General features: G+C 43.0%; 1 protein-coding gene across 6 annotated transcripts in view; it reads left to right on the top strand.

The window, feature by feature from the left end:
* Positions 1 to 5,209: 5,209 nt before the first annotated feature.
* The window catches only part of LOC144687557 (uncharacterized), a 33,681-nt gene continuing 12,443 nt past the window's right edge, over positions 5,210 to 26,447 (top strand). The window contains exons 1-5 of one of the 6 annotated variants that reach the window (XM_078553855.1): positions 5,210 to 5,932; positions 12,163 to 12,209; positions 17,228 to 17,298; positions 19,196 to 19,525; positions 20,408 to 22,673. In XM_078553855.1, coding sequence (XP_078409981.1) covers positions 5,303 to 5,932; positions 12,163 to 12,209; positions 17,228 to 17,298; positions 19,196 to 19,525; positions 20,408 to 22,673 — 3,344 coding nt within the window. In that variant the 5' untranslated portion in view covers positions 5,210 to 5,302. The other 5 variants (XM_078553849.1, XM_078553854.1, XM_078553851.1 and 2 more) reach the window with 5 other exon arrangements.

Genomic DNA, 26,447 nt, shown 5'->3' with positions numbered 1-26,447 from the left:
TTCAGACGAGACGTAAGATGTTAGTCACAGTCTGTCCCTTTGGCACTATTTGCAAAATGGGTGTTCTCCCAGGGCCCTGAGAAATATTTATCCTTCAACCAACACCACAGAAACCAGATGGTCTGGCCAGTTATCTGAACATTGTTTGTGGGAGCTTGCTGTTCACAAACTGGCTGCCAAATGTCCTAAATGATAACAGTGACTGCACTTCAAAAATATTTCATTGGCTGTAAAGGACTCTTGAGTTTGTATAAGACATTTTTATAAAGTTGAAGCCTTTTCTTCTTCTTCTGCTTCCATTAGTTTGAAGTTCCAGTGGGCCAGCCAACTGCAAATGTACTGGATAACGGGAGCTGGAATGTGACCCAGTACCTGTGGCTGACGAGTAATCTTGGTCACACTTATAGGCAGAAATCAAGTTGACTTTTTCAAGAACGGAAAGCTGCAAAGCGAGGAAAAACTTCTTTAAAGTAGCGATTGGTTAGGATCTAGAATGCACTGCCTGAGTGTGTGGTGGAAATAGATAAGGCCCTGAAGAGAGAGACTTTGTACGGGTGTGAGGAAAGGGTGTGGTAGTGGGATTGGTTGGGTTGCTGTTTCAGACATTGGGCTGAATGTCTACCTCCTGTGCTGTAATCGTTCTGTGACAAGCCAAGGTAAAATTATTGCCTGATTCTAACTTTCTCCAGCAGTTCATTTGTTAACTTCATTGTGTAGGGGAGAATTTTTTAAAAATCTGCCACTTTTAAACATAATCATGTTTCTTTCGTCTGCCCAAAGATTTTGCTTATTGCACTTCCCCCTTCCTGCTTATGCTTCAGATTCCTGAGCATTTTAATTAATTTTATAAAGTGCAGAGCCCAGTACAGCACCCCCAAATGTTGCCTTACAAAGTCCTGAAGTCCACACTGTATTTTCAATAGCTGCCACCACAATCTATCCAATTCCGCAGAGCGGAGTCTGTGCAAGTTCACAGTGGACCTGCTTGTTTGGGAAGACAGGAGTACACTTAGTTTGGAAGATGGGGATTGAGGTGGACCTCTGCTGGGCAGCTGGTGGCACCCAGCCAGAGTGATGAAGTTGAGTATGAACTAGTCTGCTCTTGACCAGAGCTGTGGAGGCCACTCGGTATGCCACGTGATATTTCCTCAGCTAAGATCGGTGAAGAGATAATGTGAGTTGTGAACGTCAGTCAGAGGCAGGAATAGAGGCTGATCTTCCCACCCTGAGGTCAATGGTGTTCCCATCATTAGACTTCCTGAGATGACTTATCAGCACAGTCAAGCTGTCGAACCTGGTCTTTATCCTTCTTCCATACAGCACTGGAATTAATAAAGTGAAGTGTGGACATTAAGTTTAGCATTAAATTTCATTCTATTCTGTAAAATATGCCAGCTGTTGACTCTGTAAATTTTTCTTTCCCCTTAGCTGACTGAACCGGGGTTCATGTTGAATGTTACTGAAGAGCCCAGTGGATGTTGGTCGACAGTGTCCAACATTGGACCCCCCCTAGCATCATAATTGGTTAGTTTTGATCTAATATTTAGTATCATGCTATGCTTAATTAAATGCAGTTGATTCACAGTCACAAGTGATCGGCAGGGACTGGCTATCACTTGTGTTTGAGAAACCGGTTAAGTTTTTTGAGGATGTAACCAGCAAGGTAGATATGAAGGGGAACAAGTGGACAGAGGTGTATTTGGATTTTCAAAAAAATTGATAAAATGTCTCACAGAAGATTATTACACAAAATTAGGATTTATGGGATTAGGGGTGATATATTAGCAAAGTTTGAGGATTATGGACAGAAAACAGTGTAGGAATAAATAGGACACTTATGGGTTGCCAGGTTGTAACTAGTGGGGTGCTGCAAGGATCTGTACTAGGGCCCCAGCTATTTATAACCTATATTAATGATAAATGAAGGGAGTGATTTTAACATTCAGGTTTGTTGGTGGTACACAGTCAGGTTGGAAAGTAAACTATGAGGAGGACACAGTCTGCAAAGGAATAATAGCAGGTTAAATGAGTGGGCACGAACATGGCAGGTGGGATATCAGCATGTGGGAAGTCTAAAGTTACCACTTTGGAAGGAAACCTTCAAAAGCAGAAAAATTTAAATGTGGAAGATGGGAAACGTTGGTTTTTCAGAGGGACCTGGGTTTTCTTTTTACAGAAATCACAAAGTTGACATGCAGGTACAGCAGGCAACTAGAGAAACAAATGGTGCATTGATCTTTATTACAAAGGGGTTAGTGTGTAAGAGTGAAGAAATCTCACTGCAGTTACTTAGGATGACAGGATATGCAGCAAAGAAACAGGCCATTCAGCTCAACCAGTTCATACTGGTGCTTTTGCTCCACTTGAGCCTCCTCCCATCTTTCCTCATCTAAATCTATCATTGTAACTCTTTCCTTTCTCTGTCATATGCTTGTCTAATTTCCCCTTAAATATATCTATACTATTCAACCACTCCCTGTGGTAGCGAGTTCCACATTCTCACCACTCTTTGGGTAAAGAAGTTTCTCCTGAATTCCCTATTGGATTTCTTGGTGACTATCTTATACTGATGGCCTCTGGTTATGCTCTTCCTCACAAGAGGAAACATATTCTCTTTCTCTCTCTCCCTCTCTTTATTCACTTGTTCAAAACCTTTCAGAATTCTAAAGACATCTATTACGTCAGTCCTCAGTCGCCTTTCTCAAGGGAGAAGCAACCTATCCTGTTCATCCTTTCCTGATTTGTATACCCATGCATTTCTGGTATCACCCTTGTAAATCATCTCTGCACCCTCTCCAGTGCCTCTTTAATCTCTTATATGGTAACCAGAACAGGACACAGCGCTCTAAATGCGGCCTAACCAAGATTCGATATGGTTTAACATAACTTCCCTACTCGTCATTTCCATCCCTTTAGTGTTTGGTTTGCTTTTTTATGGTATTGCTAATTTTTAGTGATCGAAGTATTTGTACTCCGAGATCCCTTTTGTTCCTCTACCCCGCCTTCCAAGTAATAAGTGACCTCTTTATTCTTCCAACTGAATATTCTACCACCCATTTATCTGGGTTTAACTTCAATAAACTTGCAGAATAGGCAAATAACGTCCTCCTGTAATTTTTTATTGTCGTCCTCCGTATTGACTATCTCACCACGCTGGTGTTATTTGCAAATTTAGAAATTGTGTTTTTGATTCTTAAGTCCAAATTAGTAATGTAAATTGTGAAGTGCAGTGTTTGTATCACTGACCCTTGTGTAACACCACTTCCCACCTTCCATCTCTCTAAATAACTACCCTTTACTCCCACTCACTGCTTTCTATCCTGAACCTATCCATTCTTCCACTGATTTATTAGACTTTTAAAATCCAGATAAATTACATCTACCACATTACGATTGTCTACTCTGTTACCTCCTCAATTAATTCAATAAGGTTAGTCAGGCAGGATTTTCCCTTTTGAAATCCATGTTGACTATTCATTATTGTATAGTATTTTTCATTTCTAGATGTTCTTCTATTCTCCTTTAGTAGGGATTCCATTATTTTTCTTACTGCTGTTGTTAAGCTGACTGGTCTATAATTACCTGGTATGTTCTCTTAACTATAGGAATTATATTAGCTATGCACCATCCCTCTGGCACTAAACCTTTTTCTAACAAATTATTAAATATGAATAGTAATGCCTCTGCTATCTCTTCCCTAGATTCTTTTAAAATACGTGGATGCAATCCATCTGAACCAAAGGCTTTATCCTCCGAGTTTGATTAGTTCATTCAGTACATCCACTTTTGTTACTTTGAATACACTTATCTCATTGCTCGTCTCATCATTCAGTGTCATGACTACCTGTTGTATCTCCCTGGTAATCACTGAAGCAAAATAATTACTTAATATTTTTGCCACCTTTCTGTTGTTACCTATGGGATTATTCTCTCTATTCCTTAGTGGATCTATTCCCATCTCTGCAGTCTAGACACAGTCTGCTCTACCATATCTAAGACTAGATTTTTATTTTATTAAAATCTTTATTCAGTGATGATTTGTAATTATATCAAGCAATTTAGTTAAACTATATAAATGAAATACAGTATTTATATTTACCCAGCCCCTGTTAAACTACTGCCCTACTTTAGAAGGGGGGAAATCCTTAAAACTTACCAACCTGCTCCCCTAACAAATGCTTCTAGACTTGGTTTACGGGTCTCACTCCCTCTCTCGGACTACTTGTTTTGTAAAATACCAGAACGCCACATCGCTGCATGGCACTCCCTTGCTCACTAGGTTCCCTGAGTGAAGTACACTGTAGAAGCGGTACTCTATAGGAATGGACTTCATGTATTAGCAGGAGCCTCCTGTGTTTGGTCTAGGAAGGGTTCCAAAAGAGCTGAGTCAGGCTCTGCTGACCATGTAACCAGTTCTAACTATCCACCTGGTTAATTATTGCTGCCGCTTGTTTATCATGACTAACACTGGAAGAAACTACCAGTTAGGATTAAAATTGAATTAAATACTAAATGTAAAACTTGACTAGATTTTAGGAAGAGATCAACCCTAAATATATAAGGCTATAATGAGACCACACATGGAGCACTGTGTAAATTATTGGTTTCTTTACCTAAGGTAGGATATACTTGCTTTGGAGGGAATGTAATGAAGGCTCGCTAGGCTGGTTCCTGGGATGAGGGGATTGTCCTGTGAGGAGGGATTGCATAGACTAGGCCTATATTCCCTGTGATATAGAAGAATGTTGTAACTGAAACATAAAATTCTGAAGTGGCTTAACAGGATAGGTGCTGGGCAAATGTTTCTGCTGGTCAAGGAATCTAAAACATAGGGTCATAATCTCAGAATAAGTGATCAGCCATTTAGGACTGTGAAATTTCTTCACATTTAGGCTTGAACCTTTGGAATTCTCTACCCCGCAGGGTTGTGCATGTTCAGTCACGGACTATTTTCAAGACAGAGGTTGATTGATCTTGTGTCTTGAGGAATATGGGGAGCAGGTGTGAAAGTGAGATTGAACTTGATCAGCCATGATCATGTTGAATGACTGAGCCGACTCAAAAGGGCCAAATAGTCTGCTCCGGATTTTATTTCTCATATTTGATGGCTTCTACTTTGAGGTGTTAATTTTTTAGGTTATTATAAGTTTAGAATTGGGAATCATTTCAAGGGATTCTACAGTTTTTCTTGTGTTTTTTTTTTATAGGTATTGCTGTGTAAAATGTGTGCCTAAGCATCTACAGTGTAAATCCCTCCCCTCCCCCCACTCCCCCAGCCGAGAAGGCCCATCCAAAAGAAGTCATGCTTTCAGCTATTGTAGGTGGAGGGGTGAGCAGGGGCCAGCAACTACCATCACCTGAAGCGGCCTCGCTTCTGCTGGCCCAGGAGTTATGCATCGGACTTCGGAATAGGAGAGTGACTAGAACGTCCGTCCAAGGTAGACCATCTCAGCCGCAGGCTGTCCCACCAGCCCACAGACTGGGGCCGCGGAGCCGGCAGCTGTCCGTCTCGGAGGCCGCATCCCTTCTCCTGTCGCAGGAGCTTCAGAGCCGAAGAGTGACGAGGATGTCCATTCAGAGCAAGCCCTCTGACGCAGCGGCCCTGCCACAAATCCGAACCCACACGCTCAAATCCAGCGGACGGACGGTCAGGAAGCTGAACTACCGAAAGGTAGCGAATTGTGGACTGATTGCATCGCCAGACGTTGGTGCCATGAAACGGAATACCAGGCCGAGGAGCAAAGAGTCGGCAGTCGAAGGCAGTGACGAGGGGAGGCTGGAATCTCGTGTTAAGTGTGAGGAGGATGCAAGTGTTAAATTGTCCCGGGAAATTGGATTGGTGCAGAGGAAGAGAGCAGGGACTATAGGGAAGAGCCACTCTGTAGTTCGCCGGAGTAAGGCACGTTCAGTTATGAAGCCAGGCAGTAACCAGGTGAGAACCATGTGTGAGCAGTAGTAGTGTGCCAGTATTGGTTCGGAAGCTGGCAGTGGAACAGTTTGGCAGCTTGTGTGCTGGGAAGACATACAGGTTGGTAATTAAGAGTTGTGTTTACTGGGCTCAGTAAGCTGCCATTTACTGTTACCAGTTTTCCTTCAGGTTGATAGATTTGGCACAAAGTCCATAGTCTTGAAAAGAAATGCTTTAAGTACAGTAAGGAGCAGGATATGGTCAACTTGTATTTTTAATGAAATTTTACTTTGCAGTCATTCAAACAACTGCACAATGTTCTTGCCTTTCACAAGGCTGGTAATAGTTAACTGAAGCTATTTGCAGTTCATTGCACTCATCTTCCTCTGACGCTTCTCCCTCCCCTGCCTCCGACCCCACCCCAATTCATTACCACTAATGGAAAATCAGAGTGAAGTGGCGCAAAAAATTGAGTAAAAACAGTTGGGAGGCGGGGGTGGTTGACCATTCAGCCCCTCGAACCTGACCCACCATTCCATTTGGAGTATTGTTGATCTGTACCTGTTTACCTTCAGTCGTTTTGCTCCATATCCTTGCATAGCCTTACCCAACAGACATCTACCTCCATACTGAAATGTTCAATTGACCCAGCATCCCACAACTTTTTAGAGAACAGGATTCCAGATTTCTGCTTCCCTTTATGTGAGAAAGTGCTTTCTAAGTTCACCCTTCAATAGCCTGGCCCTGATTTTAAGATTCTGCCCCCTTGTTTTAGATTTCTCTAGCAAAGGCAATAGCTTCTCTTTCAATTCCAAACTCGAAGGAACAAGCCAAGTTTATGCAACTTCTCTGTATAATTTAACCCTTTGCCCCTGGTATCTTCCTGACGAACCTGGCAGCAACGCCTTCAAAACCAATATATTATTGCGGAGGTGCAAGGTCCAGAACTGAACACACTACTCCAGATTGGGTCCAACCAAGACTCAGTACAACTGAAGTGTTGCTTCCTCCCCTCTTTGTTTTCTAGCCTCCTTGAGCTAAAAGCCAGCACCATTTATCTCCGATTACTTTCTGTACCTGTGCGCCAGCTTTTAGTGGTTTTTGTACCTGGAGATGTGAATCCTATTCTCCACAATTCCTAGTTTCTCATTTAAGAAAAATGAGAAACCATTAAGAAATATTCTGATTTGCTTGGGATCCCAAATGGATGACCTCACACTTGCCCTACATTGAACTCCATCTGCCAAAGTTTTGTCCATTCACCTTAACCTATCCCGCTCCTTTTGTAATTCCTGTTCCCACCTACATGACCTTTAGTGTTTCCTAACTCATTCCATTTTCCTCAAGTCTTTTTACAGCTGCAAGAACATCTGGCCACAAGGCGAGAGGATTAGCAAAAGGGCAAACCATTGCAGAGCTAATAAATTCTCACTGTGGGAGCACAATTGATGCTTACCTTGGCTAGTGGCCTTGTGTGGGTGTTGTTTCACACCTGGTTCCTATAGCTTTATATGTGCTGGAATAGTCCAAGAATACTCTTGTGCTTTCGGGCACAGACCTCAGCAGTTGCATTTTAAGCGGTTTAGTAGAAGTGTCTGGTCATCCTGTTCCAGTTGGTGTTCACTAGATCTTGAATACTGTTGCTCATCTGTTTGAAATTTGTGTTCACCCTCTCCTGTCCTGAATTTCCTGGATCTCTTTACAGCGTGTCCTCTGTGTGTGTGTAAAAACAAAACACTACAGATGCTGGAAATTTGTGACCAAATGCTGGAAAAGCAGGTCAGCTGCCACCTTTCAGAAAAGTAAGATTTGGGCTGGCACGTTAATATGATCAAAAAGGGGGGTCGGGGGGAGGGGGGGGTGAGAAACAGAACAATATTTAACTGAACGAAGGACTTGTGGAGTGCTGTAGCAGATCATCTCCATCAAGTAATGGATAGAAGCATTAAGGTATTGAAGGGACAAATGATACGAACACACTAATTGGAAGCAGGATTAGGCCATTCGGCCCCTTGAACCTGCTCCGCCATTCAGTAAGATCATGGCCGACCTGATTGTGGCCTCAACTACACATTCCATCTACCCCTGATAATCTTTGACTCCCTTGTTAGTCAATAATCAACCTCTGCCTTGAAAATATTCATTGACCCTGCCTCCAATGCTCTATGGGGAAGAGTGTTCCATTTGCGCTCACTGGGAGCAGCATACATTAATACACAGGGATCTCTGCACTGCAAACAAAAGGAATATATTCAAGCCTTGTGCCTCTTTTGAATTATCTGGAAACATGTGGAGCCGATAATTCTTTGGCCAGGATGTTGCCATGGAGAAAGCAACAATCAGTTGACTTGCCAACCAATCAGCACCCTTTTCTCCTGCAGTATAAAATTGTTGTGATTATTTGAAATTTGGCATTCTTGCACTTGTCCTGAGAATGCAAGATAAAAAGTTTCAGCAACACGTTGCTCTTTTCAGCAATATTCAAGTTAGGTACTACCAAGCAACAGATTTAAGATAATTGACCCAAAAAAAAATCAAACGGGGATGAGAATTTTTTTGTTTACACAGTTATGATCTAGGTCATCCTAGGCTGCCTGAAACGACAGTGGAAGCGGATTCAGTAGTAACTTTTAAAATTGGATATACATAAATGGGGAGAAATGTGTAGGCCTATGGGGAAGTGAAACTAATTAGTAGCTCCACCAAAGCCAGCACAGGCATGATTGGGTGAATAGCCTCCTCCTTTGTTGAACGATCTGTGGTTTAAGGAATGGCAAGCTGAGAGCTGCCTAGGTGTTCAGATGATCTGTCTGTAGACTGAAAGCACAAACGAGTGGAGCAGTTGAGCTAGACTACCACAGGAAAGGAAGGAGTGCTGAATAAAATTGGGTGAAACTCCGGCTCTGAATGAAAGTTACTGGAATGCTGAGAGAAAACCATATTAGATGTAGAGAATTACCAATGTAGGTGGTGTTCAGTAAGGAATAAATTGGATAGCTAGTAGTGAGTGAGCTTCTAGTGTCCATAATATGGGATGAGGAAGGAAATCAGACCATAGTCCACAAAGGACTATAGGCATCTCTCTCTAATGAAGAGAGATAATTGGTTATATATAGCTTGAGGGGCATGGACAAGGCCTCCATAAATTACCACAGCTGGTATGGGGATTGATCCTGTGCCATTGGTGTCATTCTGCATCACACTTTAGCTACCTGATCCCACCACCCAGTGGGATTAAATTAATACACAAATATATGGCTTAATTAATGATTAACCCAGAAAGGCGAATCATGTCAGGAATGATCTTTTCATTTATTTGCCGCTTAAATCAGATCAGAGTCCGAAGGCAGGGGTGTTGCTGAATTGACCTAAATTATTGGGCGGACAACAGTTGGAATATTGTTGGAATAATCCAGGCCTGATGCCCTACAATAGGAAAAATGCCTAGACCTTGGGTAGGGTGCAGAAGATAACTGGGTAGAGAAGCGTTAGTTGTAAGGAGTAGAGAAACTGAAGCTGTTTGCAGTGGGAGGGGCAGGTTAAAGAGGGAGGTGTTCAAAATTCTGACTATTTTAAAAGAAAACTTTTCTGCTGGTTGGTGATTGGAGGTGATTAAATTTAAAGATAAGTCACCTGAAGAATGATGGGAGGTGTTTGGAGCTTTCTTTATGCGAACACTTAAGACATGCAATGCCTCAGAGAGGGTAGTGGAGACAGAATCTGGAAGAGATTTCAATAGGGACTTGGATAAAGCTTTGATAAAGGAAAAATTTGATGAATGTACAGAAGACCAAAAGGAATGTGTGGCTAATTAAGGATGGATGGCTCTTGAGAGCCAGCATGGTGTCCTTGTACTGTAAAATTCTTCTAATGTCTGATTGGTTTGTAAGTGGGCAAAATTGAACAAGCACTGATTGCAAACTGCAATGAAATTTTAAATTCCTAAACTATTATCTAATGCAACAGTTTTAAAAAGTTGGCGTAGCACAAATCAAATGTGTGTAAAACTTAGGTGAAGACAGACACCTCTTTGTATCACTATGGGACCTTGAGTTTCAACGTCAGGACATCCTCCTCAAAATCACACATTTCTGTGTTGGGGAGTGGGACAGTACTTGTAGCTGTTTCCACTCTGCCTATCTAGCACTAACATTAACCTTGCCAGAGTTGCCCCTACAGCGAAAGTTCTGATTCATTGCTGTGCACACATAGGAAGCTGGGTTTCCTACGTTGCAAGTGTCTACACTTCCAAAGGACTTCCTTTGAACCGACTTCAGGACCATCTCAATCAATTTCCTTGTAGTTACCTGAAGTGGCTATCTACAGTTTGGCGGCCACAGGGATGGTGTGGAAGTGATTAGAACTCGCACAGTATAAACTGTGCTAGTGAGACTGGAGTGAAGAAAAAGGCACAATAGGCAGAGTGGATACAGCCGTACACGAGAACACAGGACCTAGGAGCAGGAGTAGGCCATTCAGCCCTTCGAGCCTGCTCCACCATTCAGTAAGATCATGGCTGATCTGGTTGTGATCTCAACGCCACTTTCCTTTACACCCCACCCCATAGCCCTGAGTCTCTTGTCTGTCAAAAGTCTGTCTCAGTCTACCTTGAGTAAGTTCAAATACCCAGCCTCCACTGCTTCCTGGAGGAAAGATTTCTACAGACTTAATGATCCTTTGAGAGAAAAAATTTCTCCTCATCTTCACCTTAAAAGGCAGACCTCCCATTCTTAAACTGTCCCCTGATTCTAGTCTCCCACAAGTGGAAACATCCTCCCGTATCTACACTATCAAATCCCCCTCAGGATTTTATGTTTCAATAAGGTCACTTCTCAATCTTCAAAGTTCCAATGGGTATAGGCCCAACCTGTTCAACCTTTCTTCATAAGGTAAGCCCCTCAGCCCAAGATGTACAGGTGGAGTTTGAAGTTCTCTCCCACTCTCCAGTGCCAACAATCACCAAGAGCAACACAGAAATGAGCAGCACATAAATTAGTGACTAGATGTCCAAGCTTGAGGGGCTGAATGGCCCACTTCTGTTATCAAGTGGATGACTTGAAATGCTGTCTGATGTGCTATGTACAAAGGTGCACCACTCTCCCAGGGTAATGAGGGACGGGCAGTAAATGTGGGATTGCCAGCTTCACCCACATCCTAAGCATATTTTTTGTTGTTTAAAGTAAAATTGATTGGTTTTCCCTTATCTTTGGTGACCGTTCAAACATATATTTATGCATCGGTGAAAGGGAGCAGACAATATAGAAGGACCCTGCAAATCTAACACGTACCAAACCAACTATTATAGGGACTGGAAGCTAGTTTCCCCCTCAGTAAGGAATTTGCTGTCTTTTTTTCCCACGTGACTTGAACTGTGAGAAACCTGGTAGCAGGGTTATAAAACTGCAATTTGTAGATCATTTTAATTTTGTGTGTTTAGCTAGATGGCCAACATGTGGCCCAGAAAAAAGCCAGCAGTGTGGGTTTGAATCTGTTCTGGCTGATGTAGACTTGAGACCTACCTTCTCGTCCTCTCCCTGAGAGTGAAGGGCAATGGCACTGACCACTGACAAGCCACCACTAATAAAAACTGCCCAGGAAACAGGATGAAGCATCAGCAGGCGATGAACCAAGGACCTGCCTTTGACCAGAGTGTATGCAAATGAATGAATTTGGCCCAAATAAGACAACTCCCAATACATCCACTGTCTTGCTGAGTAACAATTACCAGCTGTACAGGAGCTGTGGAGCTCTCACTGGGCAATATCATGATCACTGTCACTTAGAAAAAGATAGGTCTGCATTTATATAGCATCTTGCACAATTTCAGAATGTCCCAGAGTGCTTTACAACCAATGGAGTATTTTTTGAAGTAAGGTAGGGAAACAGGGCAGACAATTTGTTCACCACAAACTCTTACAATCGGCAATATGATGATGACCAAATAATCTGCTTTGTTGATTGATGGATAAATCTTAGCTAGGACACTGGGGAGAACTCCCCTATTCCTCTTCAAAATAGTGTCGCGGTTTTTTATATGCCCACTTTGGGCAGGCGGGACTTTGGTTTAACATCCCATCCAAAGGACTGGTAAATATTATAATTCCCAGGAAAGATGTCGGTGATTTTGAGGGAGAACCCTCTCCTGTCCTCAGCAGGGTGCAGTGGGCACCTGTTGGCCACTTTGTGCATGGCGGGGATGAATGGCACTGGTTTTACTGTCCTCTAATCATTAATCACCATTTCTGTGTAAACAGGACAACAGTGAAGCAGATCCTGAGACTTGGCCATCAACTGTTACCAAGTAAGTATGACCATTGAAAGGTCTTGGTTAGCTTTGTGAACACGATTAGTCGCTTTGAAGTATTAAATATTTATGATCCCTGTGTAGACCAGCAAACCAAAAGAACTGAATGACCCCGAGAAAACCAATGGACAATATTTCACTTTCAACTTAAATTAACACAAGTTGCATCAAAACTATAAATTAAATATTAAATAGCAGACACAACAAAGATAGACCTCGTGGATTTACTGGACAGTCCACTTAGCATGTATGGCACTGATTTCATCCACAAAGTCCTTCAAAGCTCTGAACTTCCTCAAGTAGAATTCCAACTCCTTTTCTTTGAAGATTTAGCCACGGATTCTCATCCAACAGTAGCTTCCAACCAACCAACCTGAGTTTCACAGTCACACTTGTCACCAAAATGGCACACTTGTGCAGAGCCACTTTCGCTCTGCTCACAGTCTTGATGGTGTGGATCTGCCAGAATCACCTTTATCCAATCTCTCAGTAACAGCCCTGTGCACTGTATAGCTGGTTCTGGTCAATAAGTGCTTCTAAAATAACTGAAGCAGCAGCAGTAACCTTATTTTTTTCCTATCTCTGCTCCCAGATCCAGCCTTCGTGTTCAACTTTTTCACCTGTGCCACAGCCTCTTCCTCCTCCAACAGAACCTGGTCACGTGGGCCTGTTTACGTGTCAGTTACCCCGGGGTCACGTGGGCCTGTTTACGTGTCAGTTACCGCGGGGTCACGTGGGCCTGTTTACGTGTCAGTTACCGCGGGGTCACGTGGGCCTATTTACGTGTCAGTTACCCCGGGGTCACGTGGGCCTGTTTACGTGTCAGTTACCCCGGAGTCACGTGGGCCTGTTTTGCGCCCATTTTTTTCATAGAGTTTTACAGCACAGAAAGAGGCCCTTCGGCCCGTCGCATCTGTGCCGGTTATCAAGTCCCTATCTATTCTAATCCCATTTTCCAGCACTTGGCCTGTAGCCCTGTATGTTATGGCGTTTCAAGTGTTCATCTAAATACTACTTAAATGTTGTGAGGGCTCTCGCCTCTACCACCCTTTCAGGCAGTGAGTTCCAGATGCCCCACAGCCTCTCGGTGAAAAAATATATTCCTCAAATCCCCTCTAAATCTCCTGCCCCTTACCTTAAATCGATGCCCCTTGGTTATTGACCCCTCCACTAAGAGGAAAAGTTTCTTCCTATCTATGCCCCTCATAATCTTGTACACCTGAGTCAGGGTCCTTCCTCAGCCTTCTCTGCTCTAAGGAAAACAACCCCAGCCTATCTAGTCTCTTTTCATAGCTGAAACGCTCCAGCCCAGGCAACATCCTGGTGAATCTCCTCTGCACCCTCTCTAGTGCAATCACATCCTTCCTATAGTGTGGCAACCAGAACTGCACACAGTACTCCAGCTGTGGCCTAACTAATGCTTTATACAACGCCATCATAAACTCCCTGCTCTTGTTTTCAGTGCCTCAACTAATAAAGGCAACTATCCCATATGCTGCCTTAGCCACCTTGTCTACCTGTCCTGCTGCTTTCAAGGATCTATGGACATGCACGCCAAGACACCTCTGATCCTTTGCACTTCCTAGGGTCCTACCATTCATTGTTATTCCCTTGCCTTGTTAGTCAAGTCTGGCGATGATTTAGAGGTTTTGACTCAAAGTTTCAAAGCTGAATGGGCAAAGGCGACGTTATAGAATTAACATCCTCCATGCAAAAGTCATCACAGCTGAAAAGGGATTGTAAACCAGCTACGTGGTTTTCAATGAAAATCAGAGTCATCTGCATTCTATTAGGAGCTTCAGATAGTATTTTGGATAAAAATCACAGTGACTTGAAAATGTTGATATGTTGTTATAAAGCAAGTTGATTGGCATGGGCAAAATTGGGTACTTTTTACTTGAAACTCCATATCCTTCTATGGAATTCAGGTAGCTTCAGAGAAAGGTAACATTAAAAGACTTGGTTCCTTCAACTGTAATTTTTACACAGCTCTCATTCTCAGTGACTGTTTCTTTCATTCCCCCCTCCTTTTTTCTGGAACCAAAATAAACAACCAATCCTCTTTAAATTTATATGACTTTGATGTGATCCATTAGAGTTCACAAGATAGGCATCAATAAGGAATGTTATTGCACCAATCCTTCTAAAAAAAACCTCATAATAAACATTACATACATAGCATAGCATCTAATTTTCTTAAAGGTTTCCTGGGTTTTAATTTCCACTATTCTACCCAGAGGTCCATTCCATGTGTAGGCCAAACAATGTGTGAAGAACCTCCTGACATCAGTCCTAAGTTTACCTTTCACTAGTTTGAAGCCAAATCTCCTTGTGCTACTGTCACAGTTTAGCTTGTGGTACGAGAACACAGGGCACAGGAACAGTAGTTAGCCATTTAACCCTTTGAGCCTGTTCCACCATCCAATGAGATCACAGCTGATCTGTGACCTAACTCCATGTCATCTGATAATTTATTGCACGCCTCATAGAAGAAGGCTGTTAACTCTAATCTCACGATCGCTCACCTACACCTTTTATAAGTTCATAGTTGATTCTGATTGTTGCTGTATTTTTTAAGATGAACCTCTTCTCATATTCAATTTATAGCGTGTTTGGGTTCACACAGCGGCAGCACCAAGGCTGGCCCTGAGATCCAAACACCGCTAACAGCCTCTCCCTGCTCCATCACATGTTGTCTAGTCTTCACTCTACTTGTGGTGATTCCAGTTCAGACTGGGACATCCTGGAGCTATGAAGGGGCCATATCAGTGCACTTCTTTCACTCAAGTGCTTTTTACCCAGTGAATCACAGTCTTTGAACACAGGAATGTCTCCCAAGCATGAATGAGGCAAATTACCAGTTAATCTGTTTGAGGCGAATATTGGCCAGGATATCTTTAATTGCCAAGAAGTTCTCCAAGTTGCGCCATTGGCTCTTCGAATCCACCCATACAAACAGAATGTGCTTTGGTTTGTTTTCTCGTTTTGAGATGGTGGAATGGGTAATTCAAGAATGATTTGGTTGAGTTCACAAAGGGTGTCTCGTGGATATTGTGATCTTGTGGCACTCTACTTTTTAGGATGTTGTGCACAGGAACAGAACTGAGAGAAGGTTTAGCTATCGGGTAAAGCTGAGAAGACTCAGGGGCAACGTGATAGTCTTTAAATTATTAAAGGGTTCAGTAAGGTAGATGCAAAGAAGATGTTTCCACTTGTGGGGGTTTGATCTAGATATAGAAAACTTAAGGGTCATAAGTATAATATAATCACTAATAAATCTCTGAAGTGTAGGGTAATTAAGGAAAGCCAGCATGGATTCATTAAAGGAAAATCACTTTTAACTAACTTGCTGGAGTTTTCGAGGAGGTAACAGAAAGTTGATCAGGGTAATGCTGTTGATATGGTGCATTTGGATTTTCAAAAGGCATTTAATGCAGTGCCACACAACAGACTTGAGCAAAATTCTAGGTCATGGAATAAAAGGGAAAGTAGGCACTTGGATAAGAAATTGGCTGAGTGACAGGAAACAGAGTAGTGATAAGTGGTTGTTTTTCAGATTGGAGGAAGGTTTGTAGCGGAGTTCCCCAGGGGTCAATGTTGGGACCCTTGCTGCTCTTGATACATATTAATTACCTAGACTGTGGTGTTCAGGGCACGATTTCAAAATTTTCAGATGATACAAAGATTGGAATCGTTGGCAACTGTGATGAGGATAGTCTTGAACTTCAAAAGGACATAGACATGTTGGTGGATTGGGCAGACAAGTGGCAGAAGTTGCTCAATGCAGAGAAAGAGGTGATTCATTTTGGCAGGAAGAATTTGGAGAATTCAGGAGAAATATCTTTGCCCAGAGAGTGGTTAGAATGTGGAACACGCTACCAATGGACTGAAATGGTGATAATAAATCTACCTCCTTTACTCCCCTGATTAAAATTTTTGTTGTCCGTGGGGCAGAGTTTCCACTTTGGGGGCAGTTGGCAAGATGGGCACAAATTGCATCCATTTTGAAGAGTTTTATCTCTCTTGAGATTCCGTTCAAACTCATTTTTGCATATCTCTGAACACAATCTGCCACCAAGCAACGCAGGTTCAAGTACAATTATTCTTTTAAGGGTAGCTTTAAAAGATATTCATTTAGGAGTTAGGTTTGATTAATACAACTGAAAATTTGTTTAACACAAAAATGAAAGCATTTTTAACTCGTGTCAATCCACCACATGTGACTAACCAATTTTTAAAACGCTGAATTACTTTTTTAAAGAAAATACATAAAAACTGGCTGCTCAAAAAAAAAATTACATTCAGAAGTTTTTCAACTTGCCCATTGGTGCCCTCGAGCCCAAAGAACCAGATTAATTTTTGGGGCCGCCTCAAAGACTCTCAGATGCACACAATTAACACCAACTCCCAATGGTGATTAATTCATGCCCAGGCTGGCCATTTTTGAGAGATCTTTCTAGCACAGTGCTTTTTAAGCTAGCACATAATGTCGTTGGATGTGCTGAATGTAATTTGTGTTTAAAACTCCACCATCATTTACGTAGATGACTGTCCTCAAGTTCCTGTACAATGTAAAGGAGAAGGGGGCCAAGTATAAAGGACTGCTGACCTCTGCTTTCTGCTGTTATTCTCTGATTCCACCCTCGATATTCTCCTCTTCTGTTAATACTTGCAGCCCACCTTTGCTGCCACTTCCCCCTCAAACATTGTGTGTGTAACTTCAGTGATTCTTGAGAGACACATGCTGCAACAAAGAAATCAACTGCTCAAAGTCTTGGATTGGCCTCATTGCTGTTTCTTTTTCTAAGATGAGGAGAAAAGCTGAAATGATGGGAAAAGGGGGAGGGAGTAGATAAATGTAAAGACTAGAGAACTGGAAGGTGGGAAAGCTGGGAGCTCTAGAAGAATGACAAAAGGTGAGAATGCATTGTGGAAGTGGGTGAACGAGGAGAGTCCTTTATTGTGTTTGTTTCCACAAAATGTTTTGTTTACTTCACATTTTCTCTTGTTTTCAGCATCAAGCTGAAGGTGGAGTTGCCTGAAGTCCATATCCTGTCTGGAGAGGCCATAGCAGCCAGTCTGTGTGGTGAGCATACAAATCCACTGTATAATCAGAAAAAGACCAACATGCTGTGTAAAAGGAACGCACATGTTCCGAATAGATTCAAACACTCTACAAATTGATGCCAAACTATTGGAATGTTGTCCTCCGTCAGTTTGAAGTACAGGAACCATAAGGGTTGCAACAACTCTCAGACCCTAAAACCAATGCCTTCAATCCATGCTGTGTGTGGGAAGGTAGGGGAGAGGGAGACACTGACTGGAGCCTGTCTTTACAAAATCTGGTCTCATACTTATGTTTACATTGAACTCCGACCCAACGATACAAATGGTAAATTCAGCACTTGTTAGTCCAGAATGGAAGGTTTGCAGGTTTATATCAAGCCAACTCTCTTCTCATCTTTTCAGGTGGTTCCATGTGACTCCGTTGGTTGCTTAAGTGTCCTTCATTCACCACCTCCAGCTGCTGTGATACTGTGCTAAGTATATAGATTTGCCATACCACTCATTGTGGCATCAGCCGGTCTGCTGTCATTGGTCAACACTGACCATGAGCTACCTCATTTCATCTTTTTCCAGAGCCACAAGTCAGATTGTGTCATCATTATTGGATAGGATGAAGAACTACTCCTTTTAATAGGGTTTTGAACCAACATCTTGACAGGCTCTTCAGGTACAGGTTAAAGATCCTGTAGCATTATTTGAAAGCAGCATCCCCCCTTGATAAATACACTAGCAAAGAATACCGAATGAATTGGCTCTTTGTGTCTCTGCTGTTGCTAGGTTGCCTACATAAGGGTCACTGCATTCAAAAATTCATTGTGCTTTAAGCCCCTTCTCTCTCACACCTGTTCATACAGATATAAAACTTACCATGGCGCTTTCCAAAAAAAGGAGCTGTACTGCCCAATAATCCCACAATTTTATCGTAACCGATTAACTGGTCATTTAATCTTTGTGCAAGGCCCCACATGATCTGAGCCACCTTCATCTACATAATGCATTGTTAGAGGTGCAGGCAATTAACTAAGCAGGGCTTTGGGACACCCTACGGAGCATTGAGGTGTTATATGAAGTCAAGTTCTCTCTTTGTACTTGTGACTTGCATTATTAATTATTCCATTGTGTTTGGGTGTTTCTGTATTCTGATTGCTAACCAGTCACTTTGACAATAGTGCAAGTCTGACGCCAGAGATTTCTACCGTGATCCAACTTTTGGTGTTGAGGAGGGGAAAGAGAAGAGGCAGGAGCGTTTGGCAGACTCTTCTGTTCATCTGATTGTTTTTAGGATAAATCTAAAGTAAAGGAAGGAATGGTGAGCGAGCTGGTGTGGTGCACTTGTCCTCAAGATCAAGTATTTCTTTTCTAAGGAATCCCTTTTAAATATTTTGATAAGATATGGCGTTCTTTTGCCACCCTTGAGGCACCAGTATACATGATCTTGTTCATGGAATCACAAAGCAAAGAGAAAGGATTGTGAACACTTTCTGAAAGAGCTATCCAATTAACCCCACTCCCCTGCACTTGCTCCAAAATCCTGCAAACTTTCATCCTTATCTGATCAGTTTTTATTGCAGCCTATGTATTTGAAATGTTCTAGCTGAGGGTTTTATCCAATATCTAAATCTAATTTTCATTACATTTGTCTACCAGCCCAAATTAACTTTAAATTAAAAGTGCCTTATCTGTGGTTTCATTTTCAACTTGAAGTGCCGACACTGAATCTTTTGAGATTTATAGAGGCACCGTTACATTGGGACTGTAGGAACCTACAGGCATTTCAAGATTGCTGATTGGCCAAACCATGAGGTGGACTAGGATCATGGAAGAGAAAACTGGATTAAAAGATTTTGTCTATTTGTAACAGTCCCCAATGCTGGAACACACTGGGGTTAACACTCCTTCTGTCTTTGTATTGGTAGGTGGAGATGGCTTGAGCTGTGGTACTGCCCCATCTGTAGCCGGATATGAGAGAGCAGAGCGTCCCACTGTAATGGATCCATGTGAAAGAGGGATCCCTGCTGCTATTCTCCATCAGTGTGAAACAAAGTGCATCTTTCTCCCGTGTAAAAGTGTGGAACAGTCAGTCAGCGGTGACTGCCTGCTTTCAGCATTGGCCAATGAAATGTGTACAGAAAATGGAGCAAGCAGTGAGGTGTCTGAAGAAAACGCAGGGGCTAAAGTTCCAAAATATGAAGCAAAGCTTCCTGCCACACTCCTGAAGCGTGCTGAAGTAGAGAAGCCTGTAGGAGGTGAGAGTACTGGGAAGGCACTTGGAGAAAACAAATTGGTTGTGGTACCACTCCAGGCAGCAGCCACCGAGAAGTTTACAGAGCTTGGGTTAGTTCGGGAAGTGCCTTTAGAAGATGCAGTGAGTGGGGATGTGCCTGACCTAATTCCTTCAGCTACCACAGCAACCAGCCACTCGCTCGCAGAGAGTGAGGTGGATAATGAAGTGCCTGTAACTATTAGGACGCTTGCAGAGAATGGGCTGGCTGAGGCACCTTCGGATAAAGCAACTGTTAAGTTGCCTGTGGGAGTTGAAATGACCACAAATGTGTTTTCAGAGAATCACTTGGCCTGTGAAACATTAGAAGGTGAAGCGTTTAGAGAATGTGTGACTTGCACGAATCTCAGAGAGTCCGATGTGCCAATAGCACCCAGTGAATTGACTGCAGTGGGTGTGGCAACCATAGAAGTTACAGCAACAAACGGGGCTGTTGAGGGCGTGTTGCCTGAGATATCATCAGATAATACAGAAATCATGGAATTGGGAGTAGAAGGGGAGGTAATCACTGCCATGCCTGTTGAAGATGCAATGACCAGTGCAACACTTGCTGAGAATCAACTAGCCACTGAGGTACTTGCAAGTGACGAAACAACTGCAGAATTTGTGACCTTTGCATTTCTAGCAGAGCACATGTTGACTGATGCACCTACAGACACAGCAGTTCTGCCCAAAGCAGTACCTTTAAGAGTTACGGCAACCACAAGCTCTCTTCCCGAGAGTGAGGTCCCTCCAGCTTCAACCATGGAGATGTCTGCAGAGTGTGGTCTACCCAATGAGGATTCTGTAGAAAGAGCAATGGCCAGTATCATGCTTAAAGTGAATGAATTGGTTGATGTACCTACAGATATTACTGCTGTTGCCATTGAGGATTCTGCAGATGACGAGCTGACCACGGAGGACGAGCTGACCACGGAGGACGAGCTGACCACGGAGGACGAGCTGACCACGGAGGACGAGCTGACCACGGAGGACGAGCTGACCACGGAGGACGAGCTGACCACGGAGGACGAGCTGACCACCGAAGTGCCTATTAAAGATGTGACGTTTGATAAAACACTAATGGAAAGTGAGTTGGCTGACATACCTGCAGATACTACTGCCGCTGCGATGGAGATTTATACAGCCGCTGAGCTGGCCATGCAAGTCGGTATGACAGCCAGTAGTCCACTTGCAGAGAAACAGCTGGCTAGTGAGGCACTCGCAGAAGTTGAAACAGCTGAAAGTGTGACTTGTGAGATTCTAGTTGATGGAGAATTAGTTGATATTCCCACAGATGTAGTCGTGATTGAATTAACCGCAGAGAATGAGGATCATGAAGCAAAGTCTCTAGAAGTTGCAACAACCAAAGGGACCATTGCAGAGAATGGATTATTTGTGCTGTCTCCGGATATGATTGGTGGAACAACTAAAGCAGTGCTTTCCCATGGTAGATTTCTGGAGAGTGAATTGGTTGAGTTTTTCCCAGACACTTTGTCACCCATAAAGGATGAGAAGATCAGAGAGGTTTCTGTCGAGGGTGTGATGACCAGCAAAATACTTGAAGAGAATGGTTCGATGAAGCCACCTCCAGATGTAGCGAACGTGGGGATGGCTGCAGAAGGTGAGGTAACTACAGCATTGACCAATGATGATGCAGAAGGCGAGGTGATGGTAACAAGAAATACAATCAGCGAGGATATTAAAGCAGAAAGCAAGATATCAAATGAAATCTCTGGTGTCAACACCTTCCGAAAGAAGCAATTTGAGCCACTGACATTGAAAGAAGGTAATGTTTGCACCTATGTTGACAGATACACAATGTGCTGCAAGGATAACGGACATAAAGATGTTGACCTCAACTGTGAATTGGAATCTGTTTCAGTACCGTTTACACAGACTCTGTGTGTTCAGTGCAGAGAACAGGAGGCAAGCTGTGTGGAAAAGAAAGATTGTCAAACAGTTATGGACAGAACAGACATGCTTGGAGAATTTGGAACGTCACCAGTCTGTGAGGAAGCAGCCATTTGTTGTGTAAAGCTGAAAGCGCTGCAAAGTGCTAGTAGGAGGAAAGAGTTTATCGGGTTAAAGCTGAGGAATTTAAACCACGCAGTGCTTTTATCAAATTGTACTCCGCATATCCCCAGATTTGAGAAGTTCTGGGTGAACAGGACTTTGCAGTGTGTGGATTGCTGCAGCAGAGTGAGTAACTGTGTCATTGCTGGCATGGACCACAAGGTCCAACCAATGGAAGAAATAAAACCAAAGAATCTGCCTCTTCTATGGAGTAATAATTTAGAACGTAGTAAATGGTGCAGAAAGCCTGTGCTATTGGAGCACTTGTCAACCATTGCTAATGGTCTGAGTGTGTTTTCCAAGTGTGTAGAAATGCCACAGGAATTCTCTCGAACATCTGACCTTATTATAGCTATGGGTATGTGTAGTAGGTTTCAGTTACTGCAGTTTTGCTTCAATACTGAACAGACATCCTATGTGGACACTTACTGCCATCTATCACCCACAAGTAAAGAACAGTCCATCAGTGTGAAGCCTCCTGCCCAGTTTTACAGCAAGGATCAGCACTGGTCTTTTCCCAGTAACTGTACACATTTCATTACTCCGGATTTCGATATTCCGCCTCATCTCAACGTGACTTCACTGCTTTCTTTTTTCACTGACAGTGGCAAAGCAGTTAATCAATGTTCTGAAAGGATAGGCTTATCAATTATTCCACAACACACGAGTCAAGACTCTTGGACAATTTCCCAATGCCATGCCAGCTTTGGCAAGACCTGTTGGCCGTCTGCTTCGCCATTCAAGACTGGAAGGTGCCCTTGCACTTGTTCCAAGTTTGGGTTGCACACAGTTCTAGCACTTTCATCCCCGGCCTGTTACAGGCTGTGGACAAGGCAGCGCCATTTTGGCAGAGCCCCTAATGCCCATTGGCCTTCCTTCTCTCAATTTGGAGAGGGTTTGAAAAGACTCATTCTCCCGGTTCATTCAGACAAATCCTTTTGGTCGCTGACCTACACCTTGGGCAGAGTAGTGTCATGGTGGAATCAGCACAGTCCATCACCTTGTGTGTCGAGATTCAACATTAGCCCTTCAAACAACTGCAGGAGGAGCAGTCCCAGGTTAGTGCCAAGTACTTTTATCAGGTGAAATTCAGTGAGGAAAGTTTTTGTAATGGGAAAAATACTAGTAATTAATCATTGGCTCTGATGTTGCTGTCGAGGTCTTTCGGCCCATTATGCCTGTGCCAGCTCTTTGAAATAGCTATCCAATTAGTCCCACTTCCCCCCCTCTTTCACCAGAGCCCTGCAAATTTTTCCTTTCCAAGAACATATCCAATTCCCTTTTAAAAAAAACCGTATTAAATCTGCTTCCACCTCCTCCCTTTCAGGCAGCGCATTCCAGATCACAACTCGCTGCTTGCCCACAATTCTGTTCAGCATTGGAACTTTTGTTTTACATTCTCTTAATCCCTTCACTTCTCTCCATTTACCACCTTCAAGACAGGAAGGAGAGCTTGTGGTTTTGTGGGCACTGCCAATAGCAATCTTGCCACCACTAGCCCCAGCATTTCACCCAAAAATGGGCATACTTCACATGTAAGCATGGATGGCTCTTGGCTTGTAGTTGTCATTGCAGCTCAGTTTTAATCTTCATTGCATGTGTGTCCAGTAGTAGCCACTGGGTAGTGAGCAGAGGTTTGATTCTCCTCCTTTCCCTTCCCCCTCCCCTTTCAAGTCTAGGGTGCTAAATTCTATTTTGATGTTGCCACCACTTGCACAGGGCAAAGTTTGAACATGAACCTTCCTAGATTTTAGAGTTCAAGATTGTCCCATGTCTATCTCTGATCTATCAAGTTTTAAAACCAGTTTAGAGTGCCACAGGTTTCAAATCAGTAGTTAGCACCTGGTGAAGTAAATGTAAAAGGAGAATCAGGGCAACTATTACCCTACATCCCAACTGGCATGTAGCAAGCCTATATCCAGGAACGTATTGTTTCTGATTATTGTATTAATCACAGAATCAGAATCACACAGTGCAGAAGAGGCCCTTCGGCCCATTGAGTCTGCACTGACATGTGAGAAACACCTGACCTACCTACCTAATCCCATTTACCGTCACTTGGCCCATAGCCTTGAATGTTATGATGTGCCAAGTGCTCATCCAGGTACTTTTTAAAGGATGTGAGGCAACCCACCTCCACCACCCTCCCAGGCAGCGCATTCCAGACCATCACCGCCCTCTGGGTAAAAAAGCTTTTCCTCACATCCCCCCCCTAAACCTCCTGCCCCTCACCTTGAGCTTATGCCCCCTTGTGACTGATCCTTCAACTAAGGGGAACAGCTGCTCCCTATCCACCCTGTCCATGCCCCTCATAATCTTGTACACCTCGATCAGGTCGCCCCGCAGTCTTCTCTGCTCCAAAGAAAACAACCCAAGTCTATCCAGCCTATCCAAGAGTTAGAGCACAGAAACAGGCCATTCAGCCAAATGAGTCCATGACTGTTTATGCTTCACTGGTCCCTCTTGCTTCATCTGACACTATTGACATATCCTCCTGTCGCTTTATCTTTCATACTTAGCTACCTTTCCCTGTCGTGACACCCTCCTATTTCTCATCCAAGTGCTGCCCCTCGGACGTCACCTGAGAACATAATGTCGGCTTTTAGATATACAGTGACAGCACCCAGCTCTACTTCACCATCACCTCTTGACCCCTTCATGGCCTCTGATTTATCATGCTGTTTGTCAGACATCCAGTATTGAATGAATAGAAATTTTTTCCATTTAACTATTGGGATGATCCTAGCCACTGAATCCATCCCCCTCCCTGGTCAGTGTCTGAGGCTGAAACAGGCTGTTCGCCACCTTGCCGTCTTATTTGATCCTGAGCTGAACTTCTAACCCAAAACCCCCTCCGTTGCTAAAACCAGCTCCATAACCGTCTCTGCTCCTCAGCCCTGCTTATCTGCCTCTGAAACCCTCAATTATACCTTTCCTATCGTAATACATGGTTATTCCAATGCTATCCTAGCTAACCTCTCATCTTCCACTCTACAGAAACTTGAACTCATCAAAAATTCAGCCTGCATCCTAGCTCGCACCAGGTCCAATTCACCCCTGAGCTTACTGACCTAAATTGGCTCCTGTTCTGGAAATGTCGCAATTATAAAATTCTCTTCCTTTTCAATATTTTCAAATTCTGCAAATTTTAACATCTCATATTATTTCTAGTTTTCCTCAGTATTTGCTACACCAAATAATTTAGGACCAGCCACAAATTCTGGAAATGTTTTTCCAATTCTTGTGTCCAAATTGTTCATGCAAATGATGAAGAGTTGGCACAGCACTGACCCTTGTGGAACACCACTTTCCACCATCCACCAGTCTGAACAATTATCTTTAACCCCTACTCTGTTTTGTGGCTAGTTTCATTTTGCTGCTTACCCTCTTGACTCCACGTGCTTTGACCTTAGTCATGAGTCTCCTTCATTATTTTATTGAAGGCCTTTTGAAAGTCCATATATATTACATCCACTGCATTACCTTTGTCTACTCTGTTACGTCAAATTACTTCGTTTTTAAAATCTGTGCTAATGTCTCTGCTATCTCCTATCTTCTCCAAACCAGAGGTTTTATCCTCTCCAGTTTCCAGTTCATTAATTATCTTCCCCCACTTTCGAAATAAAATGTCTTGATATACTTTTGGATCTCTTCTAACGTTACTTCTTTCTAAATACTGAGATGAAATAACTGTGCAATATTTCTTCCATTTTCTTGCTATTATGTGAGTTTATCTTGTGCATCCTTTAGTGGCAATGTAGAATATTCCTTGACAATTTCATTTGTAGTCCCTTTTTTGCCTTTCTGACCTGTTTTGACTTCCTTCCTCACTTCTCATTCCTCTTTTGTTTTTCCTTCTTTTTATAGTCCCCGTACTTAATGTTAGCCCTTTTCTTTATATTCCATGATTTTCATTACTGAATAGATTATTATTGTTTCATTATTTTCCCTCCTATTTCCCATCACAATGCTGTCCCTTGGCAACATCATCCAAAAACAGTGTTCGTTTTCACGTGTACATTGACAACACCCAGCTCTTCCTCACCACCATCTCTCACAACTCCTCCACTGTTGCTAAATCATCAGACTGCTCATCCAGCATCCAGTTGGATAAGCAGAATTTCTTCCGATTAATATTGAGAGCACTGAAACCATTGTTTTCGGTTGCCAGTCCATTCCCGACCTACAGACTCTCTCCCTTTCTCTGGCAACAGTCTGAAACTAAACCTCACAACCTTGGTATAAAAACAGAAAATGCTAGAAAAACTCAGCAAGCCTGGCAGCACCTGCGGAGAGAGAAGCGTTGGCTCTGTTTCTCTCTCTCCATGGACCTGCTGAGATTGTTTCCAGCATTTTCTGTTTTCATTTCAGAGCATCTGCAGTATTTTGCTTTTATTCTCAACCTTGGTGTCGTGTTTGATCCCAAAATAAACTTCTGAACTTGTGTTCAGACCATCACTAAAACTACCTATTTCCGCCTCCTCAACTTTGCCCCTTCAGCTCATCTGCTGAAACACTCATTCGTGCCTTTGTTACCTCTAGACTTGACTATTCCTACACAATCCTGGCTGTTCTTCTACCCTCTGTAAACTTGAGGTCATCCAAAACTCTGCTGTCCGTGTCGTAAGTCCTTAAGTCGCAGCAAGTTCAGCTCACCTCTCACCTCTTGTGCTCACTGACCTACATTGTATTGATGTCTTGATTTTAACATTCTCATCTTGTTTTCAAATCCCTCCATGGCCCCTCCCCTCCCTATCTCTGTAATCTCCTCCAGCCCCACAACCTTCCGAGATATCTGTGCTCCTCTGATTTTGTGCATCCCCTTTTAATTG

Source organism: Cetorhinus maximus, chromosome 12, assembly GCF_964194155.1.
Source record: "Cetorhinus maximus chromosome 12, sCetMax3.hap1.1, whole genome shotgun sequence".
Lineage (NCBI taxonomy): Eukaryota > Metazoa > Chordata > Chondrichthyes > Lamniformes > Cetorhinidae > Cetorhinus > Cetorhinus maximus.
Note: the sequence above shows the minus strand (reverse complement) of the source record. Positions and strands in the feature narration are given on the sequence as shown.